At 37.3% G+C, this 27571-nt stretch overlaps 1 protein-coding gene across 1 annotated transcript in view; it reads right to left on the bottom strand.

The window, feature by feature from the left end:
* LOC109101029 (calcium uptake protein 1, mitochondrial) overlaps positions 1-27571 on the bottom strand; it is a 64996-nt gene that overhangs the window by 1486 nt on the left and 35939 nt on the right. Inside the window, exons 6-13 of the mRNA XM_042768428.1 lie at positions 24624-24635; positions 13555-13560; positions 12550-12664; positions 11603-11664; positions 9421-9624; positions 5652-5789; positions 4458-4566; positions 308-397 (exon numbers count right to left, since the gene is read on the bottom strand). Of these exons, the coding sequence (XP_042624362.1) occupies positions 308-397; positions 4458-4566; positions 5652-5789; positions 9421-9624; positions 11603-11664; positions 12550-12664; positions 13555-13560; positions 24624-24635 (736 nt within the window). The remainder of the gene's footprint in view (positions 1-307; positions 398-4457; positions 4567-5651; positions 5790-9420; positions 9625-11602; positions 11665-12549; positions 12665-13554; positions 13561-24623; positions 24636-27571) is intronic.

The following is a 27571-nucleotide window of genomic DNA, read 5'->3' as shown; positions in this document are numbered from 1 at the left end:
ACAAAATGGAAGAAAACCAAAAACAAAATTAAACAAAGAGCAAACAAAACACAACCAAACAAAATGCAAACAAAACAACAAACTAAACCAAACACAAAATAAAACCACAACTCACACAAAAAAACGCACACAAAACAAAACAAAACACCCAATTACAGAAGAAGCAGCTGTATTAGTGCAGATATATTAGTACTAGCACTTAAAAGTCTATTAGTGTATCAACCAGTGTCATCAGTCTCAAAAAATGATATTGCTGTATTCCAAATTTAAACAGGTACCTGATAAACACACACACACACACACTCACCGTCACAGTCGAAGAGTGCAAACACCACGTCACACACGTGGTCGGACAGCTCTACCTTGGCCACGGTGCGGGCCACCTGCTTCATGGTGGCTGTAGAGAGAATGAGAGAACAAGAGGAGGAGAGTGATGAATGAAGAGGGAACTGGAGCTTCACCAACAGTGTGTCTGAGTTTGATTACTGCTGTCACGGTGGGTTCGATCAATACTGGACATTCATTCCCTGCTGAGGACATCTCGCCAGATAGAACAAGAGCACAGAAGAGGAGGGTGAACCGACTGCAGGATAAAGATCAAGTCTAGGAGGAGGTGCTGTGTCCACCTCTAATTAATGACCTTTAGAGGAAAAAATGACCTTTAGAGGAAAAAATATATATATATATGAAGTGGGATATTTCAGCTCTATTCCAAAACCTGAGTTGACTCCGTTAGCAGCATTTTAGGGTGCTTTCACACTTGGTTTGCTGGCCTGGTCCGAACCAGAGTTTGATTGCTCCCCCTCCCCCTGCCCCCGCTGGACTGTGTTCATATTATTTTATTTGGGTCCGAACCACGGTTCGTTTGCGTCATCGAGCCAGCAGCTGTTTACCCCGTTGCTTAATAACGGCAGCGCAGGAGAAGGCGGCAAATGCATTGCTCAAAAATGCATTGCTTTAGCTTTCCAGAATTCTAAGGCAGTATTTTATGCATGATTCACCAAAAAGACAAATTGCAAAATTCCCGATTCTTTTTAATACAAAAAAGGATAAACTATAAATACACAATTATTTAAAATCATTAAATCCAATGTTGTTGTTGTTATTAACTAAAAACTAAAACTAACATAACTTGCCTTGACAAGTAAACTATTCTTGTTTTTCTGTATTTAATTTCCTGTATTTCGGTTACAATTCAGTTAAAATGAAGGTAGAAGAGCAAATCAGCCTACCAGGTGTAGGAAAAAGTTAAGTTAAATATAAAAAATAAAAAAACTTGTACAATACCTTCAATTATCATCAAAGATTAAGTACAACAACCTTCAGACAACCTACTGTTATGAACTATTCTGTTTATAATTGTGAATAGATGTTGTTCTGCACATCTCGTATAGTGAAAGAGTGAGAAAACTGCCTGTTGGGAACATAAAAGAAGGTCATTCATTAGTGGACACAGGAACAGGAAGGGTGAGGGAGAAACCAGACAAGCCGAAAAGCATCCATCTCAGTCAGTCTGACAGCAGCCGGCCTTCCAGACGCGGCCTTGAGATCAGAATACAGACGACAAGCAGAGGATGACAAGCTGATAAAAAGCCTCTTTTGTTTTCCTAGGGTCAGTGGTTCAGAGTTTCTGGGCTGGAGATCAGAGAGATGGACAGAGAAATTAAAGAGTTATAATACTATAGCGAGAGGAATCAATGGTGAGAGAAGGCCTGTGAGGAAGTGTGTGGATGCACGGAGGGCAGCCCTGATGTAGTGCCACACGCTGTGAAGAGCAGAGACGCTGGTCCCAACACAGTACCGCATGTTTATTTGACCTCAGATCACTAACTGTCACTGACAACTAATGATTTACCACTGCTTCTGGACATATGTTTGCACCTTTACACGTTATTGATAACTTGTGCCATTTGTTCAGCTTTTGGAATGATAAACTAGATAAAAATAAAAAAAAATTCTGAAGCAGGTAGCTAAACCATATTTAGAGACCAGAAAACAGGGCCATGCACAGATATTTTGAGGTAAAAAGATATTTACCAAAAAAGGGGCACTGGGGGTGGGTGCTTGTTAATACAAACAGAAAACAGGGCCATGCACAGATATTTTGAGGTAAAAAGATATTTACCAAAAAAGGGGCAGCCTTTATTGTAATGTTTTGATAAGAGTGAGCTCTGCTTCTGTCTCATCTTCAACAGAAGTTGGGGAGAGTGGGTAACATTGAAATATTGTATATTATATAATGGGGAGACTGGGGTAATTTTACTGTGTTGTGACCATTTATTTTGGAACCACCCATCACTTCTGCCAGACTGTGATAAGGAGAAACACATGGGAGGAGTGGAAGGCACCCATTTACTTAAAAAAAACGGTTTTTGGCTTGGGTTGGTGTAAGTTTATATTTACAGATGTTGTGGTTGTTGGGGTGGGTGCTTGTTTATAAAGGTCTAAAAATATTTATGATACATATAGGTGATTTAGCAACATATAAAACCATGCAAATCATTTAGCTAAATATTAGCCTGAACTGGTAAGCAGCAGTAGCTTTTTTTTTCTTTTTTCGAAATGGCAGCGATGGGGCAAAGTGAGCCAAATGCTGTGGGGTAAATTGTGTCAGCATCTTAACTTCCCCGCCATAAGACACTGTAGTTAAGTTAAATCTCTGAACTATAAACTGGTATTTTAATGTGATATTACTGGTTTACTTTATCATATATACATATTTTGTAGTTTATTTGATAGGGGCAGTGTACAAGTGCACCAAATCCTTCTCTGATAAGAACCAGAAACTGTTTTTCATCTCATTATAATCAGATATATATATATTTCCACCTATAGTCAGTAATGGCCAACAAACTCTCTGTTTAGTCTGTTTTTTGGAAGGCTACAACTTTAGTGTTCCACATATTGTTTCAGAAATGCAAACAATTAAATACTGAAATTGAAATTCATTTGGTTGGTTTTATGTTGTTAAAGTTAACTTCATGAAAAGAAATATGAGTGTTTGTAAAAGGAAATTATTAAATAAGTTTTTTTATTATTATTATTTATTTCACATGGGTTTTTGACTGTAAGAAATGCTGTGGAGCGGGCGGGAAAACACGGAATGGATTAGCAGAATCAGCAGATCTTTTAGCGGAGCAGGAACAGACCGCTTTGAGCTGGAGTGCTGGGGGATTGGTGAGAGGAGCAACTCAGCCGATGAGGGCAAAGGTGCAGTGGCTCTAGCCACCGGGCCACCCCCTGTGCACGGCCCTGCCAGAATATATTACAGAGACTTGGGGTTGGATTTTAACTTATTTATTTATTTATTTATTTATTTTACTTCAACCAATTGCCAAGAGATTGCAACAGTTAGGTTTTGGAAGTAAAAACTCTTTTTCATTCATTTTCTCCATAGGGAAATTGTTTTTTTTAAAATAACTGAAAAACAGATCTGTTGTGAGCTCTGAGGCTGTTCATTGATTGTATGTGCTTTACTTAATTTTTAGTTATTTTTTAGTTAATTCAATTCAAAAACTTCCATATATCACTCTCCATATGCTCTCAAAATACTAAAATATGTATATGTAAAATACATAGTTCCTACAGTTATAAGTTATACAGTTATTTTATCATGTGCAATGCCTCATGGGATTGTAGTTCTTTTGCTACAATCCCATGAAGTCTTTTTGTCCAATTTTCAAATATTTTTTTTGCTTCAAATCAAAGTTTTTACTGTTTTGATTCTCCTTTAGACGGTTGGTTTTTATCCTTTGCTTATTACTCATTAACAAAAACCTTTTAAAAGTCCCTCTGGGAAATAATTCCGGAACCAGGACCACTATAAAAAAGTGGGCAGGCTCTAATGCACTCTATAACCCAGAACACTGTAGCAATGCCATATAGATCTTATCATCATGGCAGCTAGCATTGCACGGGCAAGCAAACTCAATTTTTCTTTTTCTTCTCCTAAAACATTGTAAGCCGTCTCTGCACACAAGCTGTAAAAACTATAACCCTGAACAGAAATCAAATACAGGCTGAAGGACTGGAAAAGTGATTGTATTTAAACGAGAATGACATCTAATGATACTTAAGAGACTTTCTGCATTGCCTGAAAATGTCCAGGTAACAGAGAAAGAGGACTTTGTGCATGTGAAGAGCTAGCGGGAGCGAAGATTACTGAAGTACTGCTGGGAAGAGCGCCAGCTGCAGTGGCTCTGCTGATGGTGGGAGTGAGTGAGAGCGAGGAGACCAGGATCAGGTGATGCAACATCCTGGGAACTCTTGCATTGCAAAGTCAGACTTGTAGCAGACTCAGAGTCAGACAGCATGCCCACGAACTGCCCACAGCCCATTCACTGACCCTCTGAAGTATATCTCACACAAAACTGATCGCTTGACTGCAACACAACTTCACTCTGCATCCAAACTAAATGTTTACAAGGAACTGTCTGAGGGTGTGTGCATGACTGTACCTTTATCTATAGAGGCGCCAGCCATGTGATAGAAACTCAACGCAGTGTCAACGTCATTGACGTTCTTCAGGAAGGTGAAGAAGTTCTCCACTTCTTCAAACGTGATGCCCTGCGAGAGAAAGAGAAATGGAGAATGCTAAAATGATTCACATTCATTTAATGAATTTCTTTTATGACACATCTGGTCATTCAACTCAGTTAGTAAAGACCGTTGAGAGGGTGAAATGAGAGTGACATGACATTAGCTCTCCATTAGAGCAGAGAAAAACATGCCGTGTTTGCACAGCATGCATAAAGTGTTGCATAGAGCCTGTAAATATAGTTTTAACATCCTCTTAATAAGAGGATAAAATTACAGAACGAGAGCGTTTGAGAGAGACACGCATAAAACAGCCCTATTGAGAGAACACTCTTCAAACTGCAGCGTGCCGAAGTGCTCTCATGCTAATATATGCGCCTGACACAAAGCTCACACACCACATGTACAGAGAAACATTTCAGTAATGAGCCATTAAAACTCTGAATCCTGATGTATTCTTACTCGAGATAAAAATCAGGCTATAATTTGTCACTTATCAAATGATCCATTTGACCTACTGCTGATGGATTCACCTCTGTGATCAACTAATGACACGAAATGAATACTGTGGCATAAAAGATTAACAAGAAAAATTAAAAATGCCAGTTCAGGTCAAAAAGGTTACCGACCACTGCTGTATATTAATGTCAAATAATGAGGACTGAAATTTTCCTTGAGCCTTTAGGGGGTGGTGGGGCTTTAAGCATGATTTTAAATGTTACTTTAATTAGACAAGTTATTTTTAATTTTACACAATATTAAAAACACAGTGTCCATGTTAGGGTGTTCAAAAAACATCGCAAAGGATGATGCAACGCCTAAACACTTCTGTCTGAATGTGTTTGTGTAAAGACGTGGTGCTTTAAATTGGATGAATGTAAAAATTTCCCTTGCTGTCTATGGAGGGTCAGAAAGCTCTCGGATTTCATCAAAAATATCTTCATTTGTATTCTGAAGATGAACGAAGATCTTGCATGGTTGGAACGACATGAAGGTGAGGAATTAATGACAGAATTTTCATTTTTGGGTGAATTATCCCTTTAATACAGGAGAGAGAGTGGACTCGCTGTGCTCTTCACACACACACAATTTTTTCAGACTGGCAGCTTGCCCACCTGAGCATCCTTGAACATCCGTTTGAGGTTCTTCTGCATCTGTTTGAGTTTGCGAGATTGAACTCCACTGTAGGCCAGCAGCATTCCTCCAAACTGCTTCTCTGTGATCCTGCCGTCCACTGGATCATTCCTCTCAAACTACACACACATACACACACACAGAAGGATTGCTGAATAATGGCCTTAGAAGTGAATCTTGCGCTCAGCTGGTCAATATCATTTACAATTCATGTTCAACTGAATACATAAGCATAGGCACAGCTGCGGCAGGCATAAAGGACTGGAGGATTTAAAGTAGCTGACAGCAAGAGTCCAACAGCTCTCTGTGGTTGGAATGCATTAGGGTTTGACCATTAGATTAACTGAAAATAAAAATTTCCATCATGAATGCACCAGGTTTGAAACATTAACTGGCATTGTAAACCAAAATGGAAATCTATTATCAGTGAACAATAACTTCAATTTGGGTCAGTTTCTCATACATAGCTATCAGCTTCAGATGCACTTTTTTGATGTGTATATTTATAGTTTTTTGCACGGATGTCACTTTTAATACGTGGTGGGTACAGGCAGGGGTATAGATGTGCTGGTTGTGCTTAGCTCACAAGTAATTATTAAGCAAAAATAATGAACATGATCCACTGTTTTGATAAATATAAAGCATATCATGTATTGACCTGGAGATCAGGTCTGGAGCACTTTTTTAATTTAAAATTAAACCTAAAATGTAAACAATAACGTTACAATAAATCCAAAAATGATTGAAATGACAATTTTAAAGTTGGCATGAAATTCAAAATTCACACCTCACACACTGAGCTCTATTCTATTCTTTAACATAAAACTAAGTTCTAATTACAAAGTGATTTGAGGGACAAAATAAAGCACTTGAAATGAACTTGTAACATTTATTTGGGTAATTCTGTCCTGTCCACTATTATTGGATTTTTAGGTTATACAGAATAAACTCACTGGTAGCATTTTAATTGAGTATGAAGGGTTTCAAAGATGAGGTTGCATGTAACTGAATACATAACAGCAGCAGGATCACGTTTGTTTGCATTTTATTTTATGATTTCACTAGAACAGGTATGCATGCTATAGAAAATTAAAAGATTAGAGCGCGAGTCTGAGAGTTGTGTGCTGAGAGGAAACACCACTATCACTTTCTGCAGCTGATAACAGCCATAGTAAACACTCAGCAAAAGATGATACATTCCAGCCCCGGATCAGCACTCATCACAACAGACGAAAGAACAGCTGCACAAGAATCTGAGGTTGTTCATCTGCATTATATACACCCCTATTACAAGCTGATTCATAAAGAGGCGGGAATAAATTTGGTAAAAATGGTAAATGACATTTACTTACCCTTAGGCCATCCTAGGCGTATCTGACGTTCCTCTTTCAACGAATACAATTGGAGTTATATTAAAAAAATGTCCTGGCTCTTCCAAGCTGTATAATGGCAGTGAATGGTGCCCCTGTTTTTTTAAGACGAAAAAAGTGCATCCATCCATCATAAAACTACTCCACACGGCTCCGGTGTGCTAATAAAGACCTTCTGAAGCGAAACGATACATTAGTGTAAGAAAAATATTGATTTTTAAAAATGTATAAACTGTAATCTCCAGCTTCCGGTCGGAGACGTTTGGAGTAGTTTTATGATGGATGCATGCACTTTTTTCGGTTTCTAAAACAGGGGCACCATTCACTGCCATTACACAACTTGGAAGAGCCAGGACAATTTTTCATATAACTGTGATTGTATTCATTTGAAAGAGGAATGTCAGATATGCCTAGGATGCCCTGAGGGTGAGTAAATCATGGGCTAATTTTAATTTCTGGATGAACTATCCATTTAAGAAAAAGGTCTGGAAAAAAACAAGGGTGAAAACAAATTACAGGATTTTCATCTATTTCTTTTAAAGGGACACACAGCTCTGGTCTAAACACCTTTTACTTCATTATTAGTGATTGTCAGGTTGTGAGACAGTAAAAGCTCGTCTCTGCTGCCTGTAATCTCAGGTTTAGAAGCTCAGCCTGAAAATGAGACTGTCCTGTGGGTGGGAGCTGTTAACAGATAGAAGGTGGGTGAGATTGAGGAATATCTGACAAAGCACAGAGCTGCAGCCCCAGCACATCTCAAATAGCAGATAAAGAGAGAGTCAGACAGAGATCTACAGGCGTCGATGTCAGAGGCTGTGAAGCACTGACACTTTGTCAGTCCCTGAGGAAGTTACATCACATCCAGTGTCACTCACGCCGCACTGCTGCCAATGGCTCTCAAACCCTCACTGACCTTTACATCACCAGTCGGCTTTCTTTCTTTCTGTCTTTCTTTTTATTTATTTATTTATTTACAAAGCAAGTTGTTTTGGACATGTACCACGGTTGACTTTAGATATCTAAAGAGCAGGTTGACAGATAACAGAAATAATGAAAAATCTGTCTCTCTGTGTTTGCGCTCTGGAGAGTCACAAACATATCTGTTGATTCCTGGAACGCAATGACCAATCAGAGGTGTTTCGGTTTGTCAGAATCCACTCAAAACGCGTTTTTGTCATCTTGAGTTATAACAAACAAAGTATAGACACAATGTAAATAAGAGATTAATATGATTATAATGGAATTTTTTGACATTGTGATAAAAGTGAAATGAGTGTCAACTTTTCAGTGATTTTGGAGCACTTTCATGCTTTCTTGGCTAATAATCCAATTAGAATTTGAATAAAAGGTTTTTTTTTTAAATTCTTTTTTTTTTTCGTACTGCTAAGAGGACCAACCTGCAAAGTTTTTGGAGTGACATCCGCATATAAATGGAGGATTCCCTCTCGAAATCACAATGACTGACATTATGATATTCATAACAATGGACTGGACAAATATGATGTCAAAATAGATGTGCATGAAGGCTAAAGCACCCTCACTAATATCAGAAGCACCCTGAGTGATCCTTCTGGAGCTCCTTCGAGGGACTCGAGACCGGTGCTCATTAACAATCGCTCCACCGCCCCAGCCCTGCTTCATGCCATTATATACATATATGGTTAAATACATACCTCTGGTTTTTAACCATGGTTTTGGTTCGGCTTGGATTTAAAATGTGCTTTTAAAAACTAATAATAACAATAATAATAATACTAATAAACTCATGTACACTTCTGCACACTGGAATGTGGATTATCATATTTCTTTTGAGATAAGTATTATTTTTTCCTATTTTTACCCAGTATAGGATAGACTGCCCATTATTGAGTGAAATAAACACATGTAATGTCTGTTTAATTCATGCTGGATGCTAGAGGGCGCTCTCGTGCAGAAACTCCATATATGCACCACAGAAGTAATAGAACTCATGAGGAAATCCTTAAATATGGACAAAGCATCCAGCTATCACTGTGGCTGAAGAGGTGTCCCAAAACCACTCCCTATCCCCTATATAGTGCACTGTATCAGTGCACTATCAGTCCACTATATATACACACACATACATACACACACACACACACACACACATATAGTGGTTTTTAAAACCACTGATCAAGATTCTTTCTTCTTTCTTCCCAAAACACTAAATCAGGTTTAATGTCTCTTTATTCCACACATAATAGTGCTTGCTGTCCTGGAAGAAGGTTGCAGTAGTAAATTATGCTTGAGTCTGAGCTTCCAGTGGTGACAGTAGCTGACAACGTTCAACCTCAGTTTATTTTTCTGTCATCTCTTATATGTAATCTACACTTCTCCATCTTCCTCGACTTTGCCATACCTCAAGCTTTAGTACATCGTGCTGCAATTTCCTCTGGAACTCCAGGAAACTGCCGATGGTGAGCTTGCCCTTCAGGTCAGCCCCGAAAAAGTAGGTGGTGAGGGCTGAACTGCAGCCTCCTGTTTTCAGAGTGTTTCCTGTGGTGGAGCGATCTCTGTGTCTCATACCCATACTGGTCTGAGAACGGATGATACTCTGAACCTGGAAAAACAGAAATAATGATTCATGTGAATGACTCGCTACATTTATGTAGCACTCTTCTGCAAAGGAGGAGGAATCGCCTCAACCACCAATGTGTAGCATCCACCGGGACCAGAACACACTCCACACTGAATATCAGTAGAGAGAAGAGAGAGAGTAATGCAGCTAAAGAAATGGAGAGGCAGGTGAAGAAAGAGGAGGATATGGATGAAAAGTAGACGAAGAAAAAAAAAGGAAAAAAGAGAAAGAGGAGCATGAGGAGGAGAAGGAAAATGAAAGGGGGAAGAGAAGATTTCATGCTGACTTTAAAACTAAGGCGAAACAATGTGGTAATGACACTGAATTATGTGGTTTCAACAGAAACTAGATGAGTAAAGTTTGAGAGCAAACTTTGAAGTTGGTTTGAGAAAGCCTAGCCTGAAAGTTTGAATTTTGGCTCAGAACCCTGTTGAAAAAAACAGCATATGCTGGTTAGCTATGTTTTGAAGCATGTTTGAGCCGGTCCTTAGCTGGTTTAAGCTGGTTATGTGCTGCCCTAAACTGGTCCAAAGCAACTAGCTCCTGCTCAGGATTAGATAAGGACCTGCACATTTCCAGCTGCTGTGCTTCAAAACATACCTAACCAGCATATGCTGTTTTTTTTTTCAACAGGGAAGAAGAAGAAGAAGAAGAAGAAGAAGCTTAAATAGTGGATCAGTAAGTTGGCTTTCTCAAGCCAACTTAATAAAAAAAATTCTTATTTGAGAAGCAACTCACTTTTCTACGGAAGAGGATTAGGGCCAAGCAATAATAAAAAAAATAAAACCATCTCGAGATTAAAGTCATTATATTGCAAGATTAAACTCGTTAAATTTCGAGAAAGAAAGTCAAAATACAATCTTGAGAATAAACTCATTTAATTTCGAGAATAAAGTCTTTGTGTTTCGAGAAAAAAAGTCGAAATGAAATGTAGAGAGTAATGCATTCGATCAGTGTTCATTGCATAGCCTATAGAGGACATGGCAGAGTTGGATCACTTAGTCAAGCTATATTTTAGACTTTCAGTAACAAAGAAATACTATCAATTTTAGCTATTTATGACACAATAATAATTAGCACACAAACTTTAAAGAGAACTTGCAAGCAGCTAGGTCTTTTTAGAAGAAAAAATCAGTCCAATTTGGGCAATGTAGGCTACTCGCTTTTGTCATGAAATGACAACCAGAGGACAAATGCAAGGTTATCGCTGGCTTCACCCAAATGCACTCTGGCACTTGAACAGCTATGATAATTTAAAAACGTACGGCATTGCCATTAATGGCATGTAATGTAATGAGTTTATTCTCAAGATTGTATTTCGACTTTTTTTCTCGAAATTTAACGAGTTTAATCTCGAAACACAACGACTTTATTCTCGATATTTAATGAGTTTTTTTTCCATTTCTATCTAAACTTCTTAAAATCCGGGCCAACAGACAGGTAATATACTTTGTTTTGACCCTCACATCAGTTGTGGTTTGAATCACCCTCTTGTCTTATTTAGCTTTAGATCCATAGACTGACTACTAGAGATCCACATTCGCAGACAACAGTATGAAATATATTCCCTTTGATGTGGCTGATATATTTGCTTGGCTGAGGCGCATGCAGTGTGTTTACCAGTGGGCACTGCGTATATCCAGAATGCTTTGCAAAAGAGAAAGACCAGATACTACCAGGTAAATGACTCACAGTGACTTTACAAATGAAAGGCAAATGTAGCCTGAGGGGCAAACGTAATCAAAACAAACAGCTGAAAAGACGTGTAACCAAAATACACAAACAGCCACTACACTGTCAGAAAAAAGCACCACATTGCCTTTTAGGGTACTGCCACAGTGACAAGCTGTCGTACCCCTCAAGGAACAATATTTGCAGAATTTATGGTTTAATAATTTAATTGTGTTGTTCTGTTGATTTGTGTTTATTTGTGTTTTTATAGGTGTTTGTGTTCATCTAGGTGTTCATATTCATCTAGGTTTAAGTCTAAATTTTTGTTTGAGTCAAACATCTTGCTTTGAGGAGCTGCAAAAAAGGACGAAACAACAAGTTTGCAACTTAAAGGTAAAGGAAATTTACTTTCACTAACACATAATAGATATTTCTGCATTTCTTAACGGTTTAAAAATAGTATACAATGTATCAGAAATTTGTTTCACTTACATTTTTTATGGTTCTTCTGTAATTCTATAGTGGCAATTATTATTGTCCTATTTATTTTCATGTAGCATCAATACTTTGGTAAGTATTTAGGTCAGGTACATTTTGGAACTTCTATTATTAGTTTGGTTTGTTAGGTTTAGTACTATTTGTGCATGTTTTTTTTTTTTTTTTTAGATATTTTGCTTTTGCAAGGATGGGAACATTCTACAAGTTTCTGTATCATTCTGGAATATTCTAGTGCTTTCCGGAACATTCCAGAACACTGCAGGAATATAGTGATAAAAGACAAAAATCATCCAACCAACACTTCTGAAGTTTTGGATGACTCACTTTTGGTAACTGTTTATGTAAAACTGCTGATAATGATACATAAAAAGCAATGTTAACATCAAGTAAAGATTCAGTTACATCAGTGCCTAATAAAAGTGGTTTAATCCTACATAAGAGTGGTCCACCGTCATGGTAGCAGCCATGTTGAAATCACATGACCGAATACTGCTCACTTTATCTTCATAACCTCCCATTATAATCGTAAACTTCTAGTTGTGGAATAAACTACCAGGTGATAAACAGTCTGTGAATAAAGTAACTTCTATAATGGCAACAGTAAGCGAAAACATTTGCTCTTGCATGATGCTCCATCCACACCTATAGGCATCAATATTGAGTCCAACAACACTGTCATAACAGCTAGCAAAACAAAAAGAGATTTAAAAGAAATACCCAAAACACACTCGAGACACTTACTGGAAAGGACAGTTGTGAGGAAGATGTAGTCAGAGAAAGAGATGAGTCCACACTCCCCCAGTGTGTAGAAAATGCTGTCCTCATCTGCAAACTTCTCTCTGTCCTGAGAGATCTTCTACAGAAGCCCACAGAGAAACAGAGGAGAAAGAGTCAGCAATGCAGCACCTTATGGAGCATCTGAGTCCTGTTTAAGAGCGGAGCTCCTCAGAGTCTGAACAGAGCAGCAAAAATAAAGGAACTAGCATGCTAACAATGACACAGCACAGTACAATCATGCAAGTGATGCAGTCATACAAGACATAAGCAAAAATAAAACAACATGAAAAGGGTGTTAAAACAGACATTTCACAAGTGTCACTTACAGAGCAATATGATAGGCTGTGTTTCAAAACAAAGTGAGCTGCCTACCTAGACAGCATTTTTGGACAGTGAGCATGTTCAGACAATGAAATCAAGCTTACCTAAACATTTTTGAGCTTCAAATGAGTATTCAAATGATCAAATGAAGAGTGTTTCCTACCTAAACAGTCATAATAGATGCATTTGACCAAATCAAGGAGGTTGTCAACATTGTCAGTATCATGTGTGTGCTCAAACGTTTGAATCAAGGGAGCTAAACAGCAGTTCTTAGGCGCACTCCTAAACAGAATGTAATAAAGGTGCCTATGATGCTCAAAAATGCTGTCTACGTAGGCAACTTACTACTGTAAGTTTTGTGATGCGTCTATATTGAACAACATAGTAAGAGCTACAATCACTGACTTCGCTCCACAAATCGCAAGATCACACAGTAGGCCTATTTGACATTTCTGCAGTAAACTGGTTCACATTTTATGAGCATGAACGAAGGTGACTCCACAGTGGTGTGAACACAGTTTTCTACCTGTTTTTGGCATAGAGAGACATAGAAAGAATCAGAACCCTCAAGTGTGAAAGTACACACACACATATACACACACACAAACAGCATGCCAGCGCTCAGCTTCTGCTGATGCATCTTGTTACCTCTGTCTGGGGTGGATCCCATCAGTGAGTAGAGGGGAAGAAAGAACGTATTAAAACAACCTGACCATTGCACAGACAACCAGGCCCACTACACCAGAAGTGTATAAACACACCATAGCATACACCCAAATCCAGCCCTTTTCACTTCATGCCAACACACAAACACGGATTTATGCAACATCCCACACATACTTCTCACTGAACACACACTTCCTCTGTGACAACATGATACAAGCCGATAACACACGATACATGCTTCCATCGCCACTTTAGCATCAGTAAATCAAAATTAGGAAATGAGATTTCCCTTGAAACTCTTCTAAGCAATGTTTCTAATGCTAGCATCGCTACTGCTATTACTCAGGGTCTAAACAGACCTCTAACCCTAATTATTGTATATCTATTAAATTCTGCAAATATATGTTAAATATTTCTTTGTATAATGATACTAAACGATTGACCTTTAACCCAAGCAACTGTCCTTCACAGTATATGTATGTCGTATAACTCTCTGCTCTCTCTCGTCACCATAAAACAATTTCAATTTCATATTGAAATCACATGACTAACTAAATACTCACTTTATCTAAATACACAAGTAGTAATTTTAACCAAAATATTTAAATCATTCCCACTGACATCAGATGAAGTTTCATATCAGTGGCTTAATAAAAGCTGTTTAATCCTACATGAGGTGGTCCACCCTCATGGTGGCAGCCATGTTGAAATCACATGACCAACCAAATACTACTCCCTTCAGAAACTATAGTCAGTACTGAGTCTATTTATATCAGTATTTTATGTCCATTTATTTATTTATTTGATAAGTAGCCATGTAATATGGTACCACAAATTGTGTGTTAAGGTGAAATGTGGTATTACTTTTCTAGCATAACTTAGCATGGCCTAAGCAACCACCCAGGCTGTATCTGAAATCGTCCCCTTTATTCTTATTCACTATTCCATGCATTACAGTCAATATAGTCAACCGAATCAACGAATGAAAACAAGTGCACCGGAAGTGCTGTCGATACCATCTTGCAGCATGACGCAAGGGTTCATTCGACGCTATGCTCAAAATACATGGGTATCAGCTAGCCATTCAGTGTACATCTGCCTTACTTTTGTAATTGAGGTGGATTATGGGATTGAATGAGGGGGCAATCATTAACTCCACTATGGTTTCAGACATTACCACAAATAGCTGTGCCCTCAAACAGTGCACTAGATAAGGGTATAGGGGATGATTTCAGACATAGCCCAAGAACACCCTAGCAACTGCAAAGCAATGCCATATGCAATCAAACAGAACACCCTAGCAACTGCACAGCAACACCATAGCAACCACCCAGAACACCCAAGCAACACCAAAGCAACTATACTGTCTTCATAACGTGATAAACTAGCACAAGTGATGATTGCTTTTCTGTAGTTTTCTCTGTGAATTTGACCACAGTGTGGTTCAAGTGTGTGCATTGGGGACAAGGTGAACACAGGTTATTTTTATACCAGCTCTGAAACTGGTCGGAGTGGGAATAGGCTCGTGCTGCAGGTGCTGCGGTAGAAGCTGACAAATGCAAATCGTGTGTGTGTGTGTGTGTGTGTGTGTGTGTGTGTGTGTGTGTGTGTGTGTGTGAGAAGAGGGGCTAATAAGCTCCGGGCTAATAGTGTCCCTGCTCTCACCTTCAGAGACACTCAAGAGACACGGTCTTATCCAGTGTTACTAGTAGGGATGTCAAATGCACTGGCATGTTAGTACTAAGTCAGCATGACAATGTAACTATAACAAGTCTTTCTACAGTATCAGTAACACCAGGTACCAACTCAATTCAGTATCCACAATCTGAATAAAAATGATGATATTTCAGTGGAATTTCACTAGCATTTATATCATCTACTGAAATTCTCTCGGAGCCAGAGACAGATGCATTTTTACAGTGCTGCGCATTATAACCAATCACTCACGATTCTGTTCAGCTTATGAATGCAATGGCCAATCAGAGGCATTCAGATAAGTCATCACTGAAATACCGGTGTTTTGTTTACTACATTCTGACTGAATTCTGCTCTCTGTCTCTGGCGAATTAATTCTCTCATCAGAAACAACTGGTCTGTCCAAGCACTAGCAAACAGGCCTATGGAAAGATTGGGCAGATCCTTGAGCACAGACCTGTGTTAGTACCACTGCAGTTCTTCAAACGCTCTTATTAGTTAAAATATGTTTAAAATAGAGCTCTTGGAACATTTCTACTCCCTGTTTTTGTTCTACATCTTGCTTTTGCTCTGTCCACAGGACATGTTCTCACTAGATGGAGTGCAGCAGAATTGACTGAGGCATAAAAAGGCCCTGATACACTGCAAGCAAAATCGAAGAACAAACTGCTGTAACGACATTCCCAATGAAATCTGGCCAAAACGAAGTTTGTGTGGAGTTTGTTTCAGTGGTTCGTAACAGCTAGCCAAAGAAATGTTTCCTGAAAAGTTCAGTCCGGCTTGAAATCCCCTCTGAACTACCACTGGTCCACGGTGATTATGTTATAGGTACTGCAGGTGTGCTCTGCCACCTTTGGTATCGAAATCTTCTCTGGTTCATTTCTTCTGTTCAGACCATTGAGGTGTAAAACAATTGAAAACACACCAAAGAGCTGCTTTAACAAGTAATTATAATTTTTTTTATTATAATTTAACTTTGTGACACTGACACTTGTTTTTACTTTGTAATATTTAAGCACTTTCCAAGCAATAAACTGGTATTTACATAAACGACTTGTCTTGAATGGATTTCTGAATTGCATCACTTTTTTCCAGGACTGCTGTACAGCTGACTTGAACTCATTTCATAATTGATTATCTTTAAATAAATCAACTGAATCAACACTGAACTGACCTCAGCTGATAAATGACACTAGTTTTTTTTTTTAGAGCTGCTTTACAGCAGAATTAATCTGTTTGCTTCTTAGTGTAATTTTATTCCGGTTTTTCCCTAAAAAAAAGGGCTTTGAAACAATCCATGTTGTATAAAGCACCGTATTGTATAAATCTTTATACAAATAAACTTGTTGATCTTGTGAAATCATATCCACAAATTGCTATGATCATATGCTTTCTTAACTGCTGTTTTCTGCTCATTTAAAAAATACGGTTGAAGTAGGCTCATTCTTATTGTAGGTTTTTTTTTTTTTTTTTTTGGCTCTTGTATTCAACTTCTTTTCTTCTTGATCCCCCTCTGATATTTTGGAAGAGCTATGTGCAGCATTTTGCCGTATACAGGTAGCACTGAAAGTAAGATCATTCTGTGTCTCTGTGGGACTTTTGGAAACACTTCACAGGTGCTGATTTCCCAAAACACAGGAAGCTTTATGCTGCCAACTGCCTGAATGGAGATATGGCAACAACAGCCCACACTGCTTTGTGCTAGGTCCAGACATCGTATTTTGTCAGCTGTTCTGCGGCACTGTAATTTAACAAAGTTGTTACAATTTATCAGTACTTCTGCTCCTTTAGTTCCAGAGCTCAGATCTCAGAGACGAATGCCTGTGTGAAGTCTCAGATCTGGATCAACCCACACTTTACAAATAATGCTGCTATGACACAGTCCAAAACTAAGCCCAAGACAAAATTCAGCCTTTCTCAGAATGAGGGAAACTGGCAGACAGGGTCCGGATTTGGATCAAATTATGCTGGCAAGCTTTCCTAGGATTTCTGCTTTCAGGTTTTCCAAACTTGATATGATTTGCAATTGGTTTGAAAGCAGTCTGTCCAAATGTGTGGAAATGAACTGGCATTGATCTATAAAATGCATTTTAGCATGCACCTTGTCACACTTAAAGTCTTATAAATTTCTCATAGCTGCTTGTTTCTAAATAAAATGCCTTCAGAGAGCGGCTTGCATTCTTTGCATCTTTTTCAATGCAACGTAATGGTGGTAAACACAAATGTGCGTAAAGTGTTGGTGATGAATCTTAAATGAAGAACACCGTAAACTGTATCTTCTCCTCCTGAGACATACTATAAGGAGTAGACATATTGGGATATACTTTAAAAAACTGGTCAAAAATGGACTGAATTCTTACTGAGTTTAATTCAGGCATTGCTAATCATCATGTTCATGAGATGATTAATTATGAACTGCTGCAGTTTATACACAAGCCCCACAATATTAATTTAGATCAACAATAAATCTGATTGCTTGCCAAACCAGAATGACATCATCTTTTTACTGGTGATACATCCCATTTGTGGTCAGATTTTCAGAAGTAATGGCCTGTTCTGCAGCCCATCAATAACATGATGGCAGCCAGCAGTAGAAACCGCCACTACAATCAACAACACAGCCATGCACACTTTTTTTTTTAGTGGTTTGAGAAAGAAAGAATTTATTTATTAAAGTTAGTTGATCAAGTTAGAATTTATTGAGTTTAAAATACGGAATTTATAATATTAGAGCTTGCCTTGTTAAGGTGCTTCAAGGCAGGTTTGTCATCAATGACTCTACTGGTTCTTGCATGCCTTAAGTTTTAATGCCAAAGATCTGAGAGCTACAGTGAAAGAAAAGGTTTAAACTACATTTTTGTCACAAAAATACAAACATAATATGACTTTAAGAAGACTTGGAATATAACACAAATCATATGAACTACTTTTATGAGGATTTTATTGTGCTAGTTTGCCCTATTGTGGAGCTTGTCAGCCTGTCATTATATGGAAAATGCAGCATGAACATTCTTCAGTTTTTTTTTCTTTTGTGCTCCATCAGTTTGTAATGACATGACGGTGACTAAATGATCACATAATCTTAATTTTTCGGGTGAACTATACATTTTTAAATGTGACAAACCTAAACCAAATTCAAAGTAAAGTGCATTACTGTCTAATTCACACTTCTGTTCATGGAAGGCACCTGCTAAACTGAAAGGTTAGAAAAAAAAGGTCAGCCACCAGACAGGTTTCCATGGTAGCGGCCCTATCAGCATCCAACACATTGTAGGCTCCACCCCCTCCCACCCATTCATCACATGATCACGTGGCATCACAGTACCTAGCAGTAGGGTTTAAGGGATTGTCCAAAGTAACAACTTTTGACCCAAAGTTAGTCAACTCATGCTGTGTGCTTGGTGTTCATGCAGCTCTAGGCCCAGTGAGCAGAGATTAAAGGGGTCATGAACTGAGAAATCAAATTTCCCTTGATCTTTTGACATATAACAGGTCAGTGTACTAGAAAAACATCCTGTAAGTTTCAAAACTCAAAACTTTCTCATTAGTTTAAAAACAGCTTTTACTGAAACTCAGAAACGACTCGTTTTGGAATGTGCCACTTTATGATGTAATAGTGTGTATAAGCCCCGCCTCCACAGGAGGAGATCAACGCCTGCTTATACATCACTGCCTCTTTAGCTCCGCCCACTGATACACGCTTGTAGTAGGAAATACTAGAGAGACGCAAACACAGGATTTTGATATATACTGAGTATACTCATATATACTGATATATCCATTTTTAACCCAAATGACCCGTGTTGTTTTCAGAGTATGTCACAGTAGCATCCATCTGTTATTTTATTTAGCCAATCATAGCAGTGAGCTTTTATTTGTGAGTCTTGAATGCGCCCCGCCACTAAAAACAGACCTATCTTCAGAAAGGCTCAAAAACAGGATAGAAAATAGACTATTACTTATAAATTACAGTTTTTTTTTAATGTAAAATCACACTAACATTATAAATTAACCTAAGAGAACTCTAGAAAATAATAATAATGAAAGAAATGCAGTTCATGACCCCTTTAAAGGAAGGGAGAATGAGTTCCTGGATCCAGGGCAAACTGTGGTGTCACTGAGCGCAGACAGGGGGCGCTATATAACGCCAACACTACCCCATCCCACTAGCAGCCTGTCCTGCAGCCAGTCAGTCGCAGGCATTCAGCACAGGGCATGCACAGATCCAAAGAACAGGCACAGGTCACCGCTTCCATCAGAGAGAGAGAGAGAGAGAGAGAGAGAGAGAGAGAGAGAGAGAGAGAGAGAGAGAGAGAGAGAGAGAGAGAGAGAGAGAGAGAGAGAGAGAAGAGAGAGAGAGAGAGAGAGAGAGAGAGAGAGAGAGAAAGAGAGAGAGAGAGAGGAACATTTGTCTTTTTGAGTTGTCAGAGAAAAGATACTGATCACATTTCATCCCAAAATCACAGACAATTTATGCAGAAAGAGAGAGAGAGAGAGGAATATTTGTATTTTTGTGTTGTCAGAGGAAAGAAATGTAAGAGGTAATTTGTGACTATGTTTTTTTTTTTCTTAACCAGTAGCAAAGATGTACTTCCAAATAATGATTTGAGACAATTGAATTAGCCACTGAATTGATATTATCAGACAAACTCTAGACTCGACTTGGGATGTACACTACACTGGTGGTTTAATAAGTCAATATTTAGAATAATAATAATAAAACCCTAATAAACACTACTCTGTCTATAGTATGGATTACCAACTCAATTCAATACCAGAGTGCTGAATATACAAGGATAAGTCAGCTGTAACAAAAATTAGTAGTTAGGACAGTCACTATAAACTGTAGGCTAGTTTATAAACTGTAAACACCAGATCATTTTAGCCAAATACATGCATGTGCTAATGCTCTGTGCTGTCAGATCGCTGCTTTCATAACTATAATTTAAATACTTTAATTAAACATTTGATTAGGAATATAATTTAAGGTAACACTTTATATTAAAGTGTCTTTGTTATGTTTTATGTAATGCATAAAGCAACAGACCCTGCAGTAAGTACATGTTGTCAGTTAATATTATTCAGTACTTATTTGTGTAACTGCACTGTAACAAGGACATCTTAAAATAAACTGTAACCTAAGTTTAATATAATTCATTAATTAATATAATTTAGTCAAATTTAGTAGATTTGTATATAGTTTATACTTGGATAAATAACTTTTTACATGCAGTTCACCTAATATGCATCTTTGTTCAATTGTTTTATTTATATTGTAAACAGTGATTTTTTTTACTTCAATAAAAGTTTTAATAACTTAATACTAATTTGTTAAATTTTTGTATTGTTTTTATTTTCTCAACTAAGACAAAAAGTGTCTTAGTTCTATCTTATTATTATGTAATTATTAATTCCTTAAGGAACTTCGAGCAGTGTTTACTTAAATTAGAAATATTTAAAGGCTCCATGCTAGTTTAATTTATTTTAATATTTACATTAATAAGCAATTTTTTTAAATCAAGGAATGCTTATTATTTTTGCTGTGATATACAGTTTCACTGTAAACTCTGATATTTACTGGTATTGTTACTGACTACTGATTATGGTATCATGATATAGTTGACTTATTAGAGGCTATTACTGATGTAAGGTTCACTTTAAAACAAGTTTCACTCAGAAATTGCAAGTAAATTTCACAAATAATTACAGATAGTTGTCAAGTTGGTTTTTGGTTAGTCTTTTATCACCCCTCCAGCTACTTTGGCTATTTTCATCGCAAGCAATAAGTTGAAATAACATAAAAGAGCAATTTAAAATCTAAATAAATAACTATATCATGTTTTTAAAGTTTGCTTTAGGTAAAAACTCTAGGATGGTTTTAGTGTGGATTGTTAAAAAAATATTTGAGAGTGTTTGTGGAGTCAGAAATGTCAAGTAACACATTAAATTGAATTTTGAAGTGAAAGGCATATAGCATTTTCTTGCAAAACATCAATACTCTTTGTTTTATTTACAACTTTTTTTTTTCAGTGGTCTAACAACAGGGTGGACACCGTATTCAATTTTATACAGATGAAAACGAGGCTGTGAAAGATTCATGATTTCCTAGATCACATGTAACTTTAAAAACTCAAACTCACTGTTTTATGGAGTTTTTGTCTCCTGAAAGTTTCTCCAGCAGAACAACTGCCATGTTGGCAGAAAACAGTGCAATCCTTTGGACACACTGTACTTCCATCCCTCAGAGCCTCACTTTCATTCTTGTCAGAGAAAAAAAAATGATGCTACCCTGACTAAGGTCTATGACTCACTCCTCTGATCCCTAGTGCTGCATTATTCATGCACATGAGCATTTGCACATACATGCACAAAACACACACTCTTGCTTTCTCTGTACGGCACACAAAGGAGGGTCTCTACACTCAATAATTCAGCAGGGAGAGACAGCAGCTGGCCTCACCTCAACACTATTCCATAACAGACCCTACTGCACATGTGTACACGCTTAGACCTTGAGTATGTGTGTGTAACACGGGTGGGCGCCAACAGAGTGGACTGGCAGAATCTTCCAGATCTATTCACATTAATTCAAAGTCCTTATCAATGCAGGGCAAGTCTTGTACAAACTGGGGTGTGGTGCATAGTGAGTGTATGTGTGTGCATATAGGCCTATGTGTTTTCCTGTCTAGATGGGTCTAAACATGCAGTATGTGAGTCTGGGTGTGTCCACCCACTTTTTCAATAACACAAAGTCTTAAAGCTGAAGTCTGTCAGTTGTCAGTGTTAAAACAGCAGTTTAATACGCAGATACTTTAAGTCATTGACTTTGTGTGTACACACTGTTGTGGTTTCAAACAGTTCTGTTTGCTGGGGTGGTTTGACATGTCAACTTCTGGCTCAACCCATGTGTGAGTTTGGGCAGGAACTACCTGTTTGATCTAACAATGGCAGAAGCCATTTTAAAACAGTCATTAGCAGTGTTTGCTAAGCAAAACTTAAAACTTAATAAATCCCTGAGCTAAATATTTCACTTTGGTGTGCAACTGTTTGTGTTATGGACATGGACGATTTCTCAAATGATGCAGCTTTGTGAAGAGTAGTCTGATTTATGGTTTTTGCCTGGCTGATGATAAAAAGGCATACAAATCCTGTAGACTTACAATGAAGGATGGACCTGAGCCATATCTAGAGAACAGGATAATATCATAGAGACTTGGAGACGGGCTCTTTTGACTTTGGCCACATAGCAACCATCCAGAATACCCACATATAGCAACATCCTGGTAACACCACTTACAGTTTCTTTAGATCATTTATTTCTTTTGCAACTCTGTCTGGTGCCATAAGAGCCACAGACCTTTTAACTTACTTTTAAAATTAACTTCATGTACAAGAAGTACGTCTTGTTATATTTTTCATAACGAGTCAATTTCAAGACATGCGTATATCTACTGAAGTTAAAAAGATACATAAAAAAAAGAACACTTGTTTAAACAGTTGTTATAAAATGCTAAGAAAAACTGCTACTACCATTCAAAACTTTGGTGCCACTTATTATTCTTTTTTTTATTTTAGAAATTCATATTTTTTCTCTGCAAGGATGCATTAAATGAATCAAAGTGGGGATGTAACAATTAACTGCGAGCCGGTTGAAAATCGATTCAAATATGTGACAAATCGCGATTCATTTAGGGGTAGGAGTTTATATGAATGTATGTCTGAGGGGAACTTAATGTCTTTCGAAAAGTTTAAATGGTATTTTTTTCTTTTCATTTTGCCTCTGTATAATGCATATTAAAGTTCATAAGTGCAGTGCTGCTTTGTTTACAGCGGAAACCAAGGAAACGCTTTAAGCTCCACCTGCTGGAAGAGAGTGAATCTGCGTCTTGTTCAGCTCGTCTGCTGTTTCTGTTTCATGCAGATATTTTTATGTACAGTTTCACAAAACTGATTTTTAGTGGAGATATAGGAATCCAATTTGAAATTATACAATCTAACTTAGATTAAAAACTGCTCATGTTGCATGTAAAACTGAACTATATGCAGCATCTGTGTTTGGATAATGATCAAATGCAGTGGTTGCTTTTATATGGTTTTAGATGGGAAGAGGACTTATTTAGTGTTTAAATGAAGTGATTTCTTTTATTTGTGTCGCTTATTTATTTGATTTGGGGTTTGTTTTAAAATTTCAATTTAGTTTTGTTATTTACATTTTATTTAAATTTTGTCATTTAGCCAAAAGAGCAATAATATGCAAGTGCTAAATTAGTATATTATTATAGTGTTATATTTCAATTTCACAAAGAAATGTGCAGCATTCTAAGCAACAATAAAAGGACACATTTTATTTATAATTTGTCTTAAATCTAATTTTGTTAAAAATAAATAAATCGTGAATCAAATCATGAGTTGAGTGAATCGTTACATCCCTAGATCAAAGTGAAGACTTTTCAAATAAATGCTCTTTTAAAAAAAACTTTCTATTCATAAAATAATCCTATATAATATAGCAAAACTTTTTTCAACATTGATAATAAGAAAAAAATGTTTCATGAGCAGCTAATCAGCATATTAGAATGATTTCTGAAGGATCGTGTGACACTGAAGACGGGAGTAATGATGCAGAAAATTCAGCTTTGCATCACAGGAATAAATTACATCTTAAAATATATTAAAACAGAAAACAGTTCTTTTAAATCATAATAATATTTCCTAATATAACTGTCACAGCCTTGGTGAGTAAGCGACTTCTTATGAAATTAATTCTTAGAAAATCTTACTGACCCCAAACTTTTGAATGGTATGGACAAAAATACATATATATTTTTAAGCAAAAATTATAATATTTCCTAAATAATAATAATTTTAAAAATTAAAAGTTATTTTTATGGCCAGAATATTTCACAATTCACTCGCCACTGAATGTTTTGTTTGTTTTTTTTGACATTTTTTGTTTTTTTTTATTGTCATCTGGCCATATGCGATCTGATCCAGCCTCTCCACTCTGCTCTCCTGAAAAACGCACTGTCAGTAACTTCACTCCTCCTTTGCTGTCGTCATATTATTCAAATATCTCTTTTCTGCTGAGCTAAAGCTCTTCCGCTCATCTGGCCCGGGCTGGCCGAGTTTTATTACCCATCCAGTGATTTTTAATGAAATGTAGAGGCTTTTAATGCACTGTTTGGCCAGAGCTCTACATCTGGGAACTCATGTGGATTTTCTCTCTGACAACTCAAGGAGAAGAAGAAGGAGAGAGAGAGAGAAGGATTAAGAGGTCTAGTGAAATTTTCAGTAGAGCCGCTAAATGACGCATTCACGCACACGCAGTCCCATGCAGCTTGGCACACGCCCCATACCTGCCAGAAGTCCTGCAGAGAGGGAGGGGGACACAGAAAGGGGGAGGGGGGTCCGTAGGGATGGATGGAGAAGTAAAAAAATGGCAGAGGAGAGAATGACGGGGTTTATTGGTTAGATGGACACAGAAAGAGCCGAAAGAGCACAAATTAATAACTGTCACCATAAACGCAACAAAACAATTATATCCTCAAAAAACAAACAAACAAAAAAAAACAATACAGGACATCTTGATGCCTGGAGGAATAATGAATTCATGTGTTAAAAGAGATTGAATACAGATATACAGTTACACGTTCATACAGATATATAAATATTATCAGTGTTGGGGAGTATTTAGCTGTAAGTACTGATGCTACTAGAGTTAGGACACCACTTAATGTGAAAGACTGAAAAATCTTGTCTTGAAATCATAAGTTATGGGCTTGAACGACTCATTCACTGACTGAACCAGATGTAGGGAATCTTGGAAATGAACCACAAGTCACTGATTACATCAACTATCTGTTATTGTGGTTCCCATATGCTACTTGTAATATACTAATAATAGTGTTACAATAGTTAACAAGCAAATTTTGGTAACACCGTTTGACTTGAATGTGACTTCACGTCAACAGACCTTTTTAGCCTACAAAATTTCACTAATGTGAGCGCACATTTTCAAACTGCTAATAGTTTGCCCAAAAGCCTCTGTGCAACATTTTACCTTTTCATAGGGAAATAAATATTTTTAAATACTACTGTTTATCACATTTTCAGTGATATTAGCTTTATTGTATTTTGTGTAAAATTGTGTACTTATATGATGCTGTCTCTAAATGTTAAATGACATTTTAATATGATGAATTAATGTCTAGATGTCTAGATAGATAGACTACTTAAATTAGTGCTTTTAGTTTGACAAAGTAGTTTCAAAGTAGCTTCCCCAACGCTGAAGTCATATTGTTGGAAAACATAGTTTATGAAGCACCTGTGCGCATTAAAGTGGGCAAAGGGAACACCCTCACACACTCTTTCTCTCTCACACACACACACACAACTCGTTTTAGCTGTGAAAGTCACACTTGCAAAGCACCAGCTGTGATGACCTGCAAGATACTGTTGATAGATAATGAACAAGAAGGTTAAATGTTCTGGTGTGTTCACACGCTCGCAGAAAGCAAAACAATAACACAAGAGTGTTTGTTAGCATAGTGCACCCATGCACTAACTTGATAAAAATACAGTTCCTGGAATTTCAACACTCCATCCAGGATTTAGTGGCCATGGTGACTTGAGGAAGTGTGGAAGAAGAAGACGACAGGGAGATGGATCCAGCAGTCCTGCCGGGAGGCCATATGGAGCAAGCCAGGCACGAGATTTGACAGCAATATGGAAATTAAGAAATAACAAGACATACTCCACATCCCTAAGGCTAACAACAACCAGGGAAACAAAATGAGAAAGGAAAAAAGACTGAGAGAAACGGAAATGGAAAGAAGGCATATATCACACAACATAGAAATGGAATCTTGCCAGTAAATAACACAAAAACAAAGGCTATAAATCTAAGCGTTTTACTTCATGATTTATATAGGACTTTGCAGCAACAAAGAGCAGGTTTTACCATGGTTTCCACCAACACGCAATAGTTACTACAATTATTTTTACTACAGTAAAACAGTCATTAATTTTGATCTCTTTTAGACGATATAAGCTTATCTTTTATGTATGAGGGCAGTAGCCACAGTATTGTATTAATAAAAAAATATAGTAACTATGGTATTTGGAATGTAGGGTTATCACGGTAAAATTTGAACGTGGAAAACCTCCAAAGGATCAACTAATGATGTGGTTTTAGGGGCGGGACTATCTACAGTATCTGTGTTTGGTGTTTGGGAAATCTGTTTAAAACAGAAATTATTTTTGCAATTCCATTTGAATAGCAGAAATTACACATTTCATTTACAAGAAGAAACATAATTTCTTATTTATTTAATTGGATTTTGGATTAAAAAATGACCTGGACATGCACCCCTGATCAACTGACCAAGAGCTACTTCCTTCACGTTTCAGCTCCGCAGAAAAACAAAAAACTGATCAAGAAACAATCGTACAGAACAACTCTATGGCCTCGAACATACGGAATCATTTTGTATCTTTTATGTACAGTGGATAGAAAAACCTGGTGCAATTAGCTGAGACTTCATTGAGAAACTGACGAGTGATTTATCAGCATCTGACCTGAGACTGATTCACCTACTCATTACTACTAATGTGCAAACAAATATGCTTTAGTTAAATTGTGTGTGCGAACAGCACAGACAGTCATTAAGTGACCCAACCCAGTCCAGAGATCAGCCTGTTCAAAGGTACACCTGTACCGCGACAGCCGCTCTCTGACCGGGTCAATTGACAAATGTTCCCTCTTAATGACAATGGACATAAGAGACACTTTCCTGTACAAGGAAAATGGGACAAAGTCCTGAAACCACAAACAACCCATCAACTGAGACCATGCATGCTTGTGATACTGGTGGACTAAAGCCATGGTCACACTAGACTTTGAACACCTGATATTTCTATGGATGCTGCACCTTCTTAAACTGATGTCACACTCTGCTCCGTCTTTTATAAAAAACATAATTAAAAATATAATAGATTAAAACATACATATATATATATATATATATATATATATATATATATATATATATATATATAAAAATTAAGTTTTTTTTTTTTTTAAGCATTTTGCTTTGATGCCTGTTTGGCTTTGTATAAACAGTGTTTGGGAGTAAATAACTAAAAGCATTGACTACTAACCACATTTTTTTCATAGAATGAGCAGTTCAGTATTTCTCACAGTACAGCTTTTCCAGTAACACGCCGCTGCAAAAAATCCCTATGTTTGCAACAAATATGGCTCTGATTACAAATGAGTAATCACATCTAATGATATCTATATTTT

This window comes from Cyprinus carpio, chromosome A13 (genome assembly GCF_018340385.1).
Source record: "Cyprinus carpio isolate SPL01 chromosome A13, ASM1834038v1, whole genome shotgun sequence".
Taxonomy (NCBI): domain Eukaryota; kingdom Metazoa; phylum Chordata; class Actinopteri; order Cypriniformes; family Cyprinidae; genus Cyprinus; species Cyprinus carpio.
The sequence above is the reverse complement of the archived record's forward strand: the minus strand, read 5'-3'. Positions and strand labels throughout refer to the sequence as shown.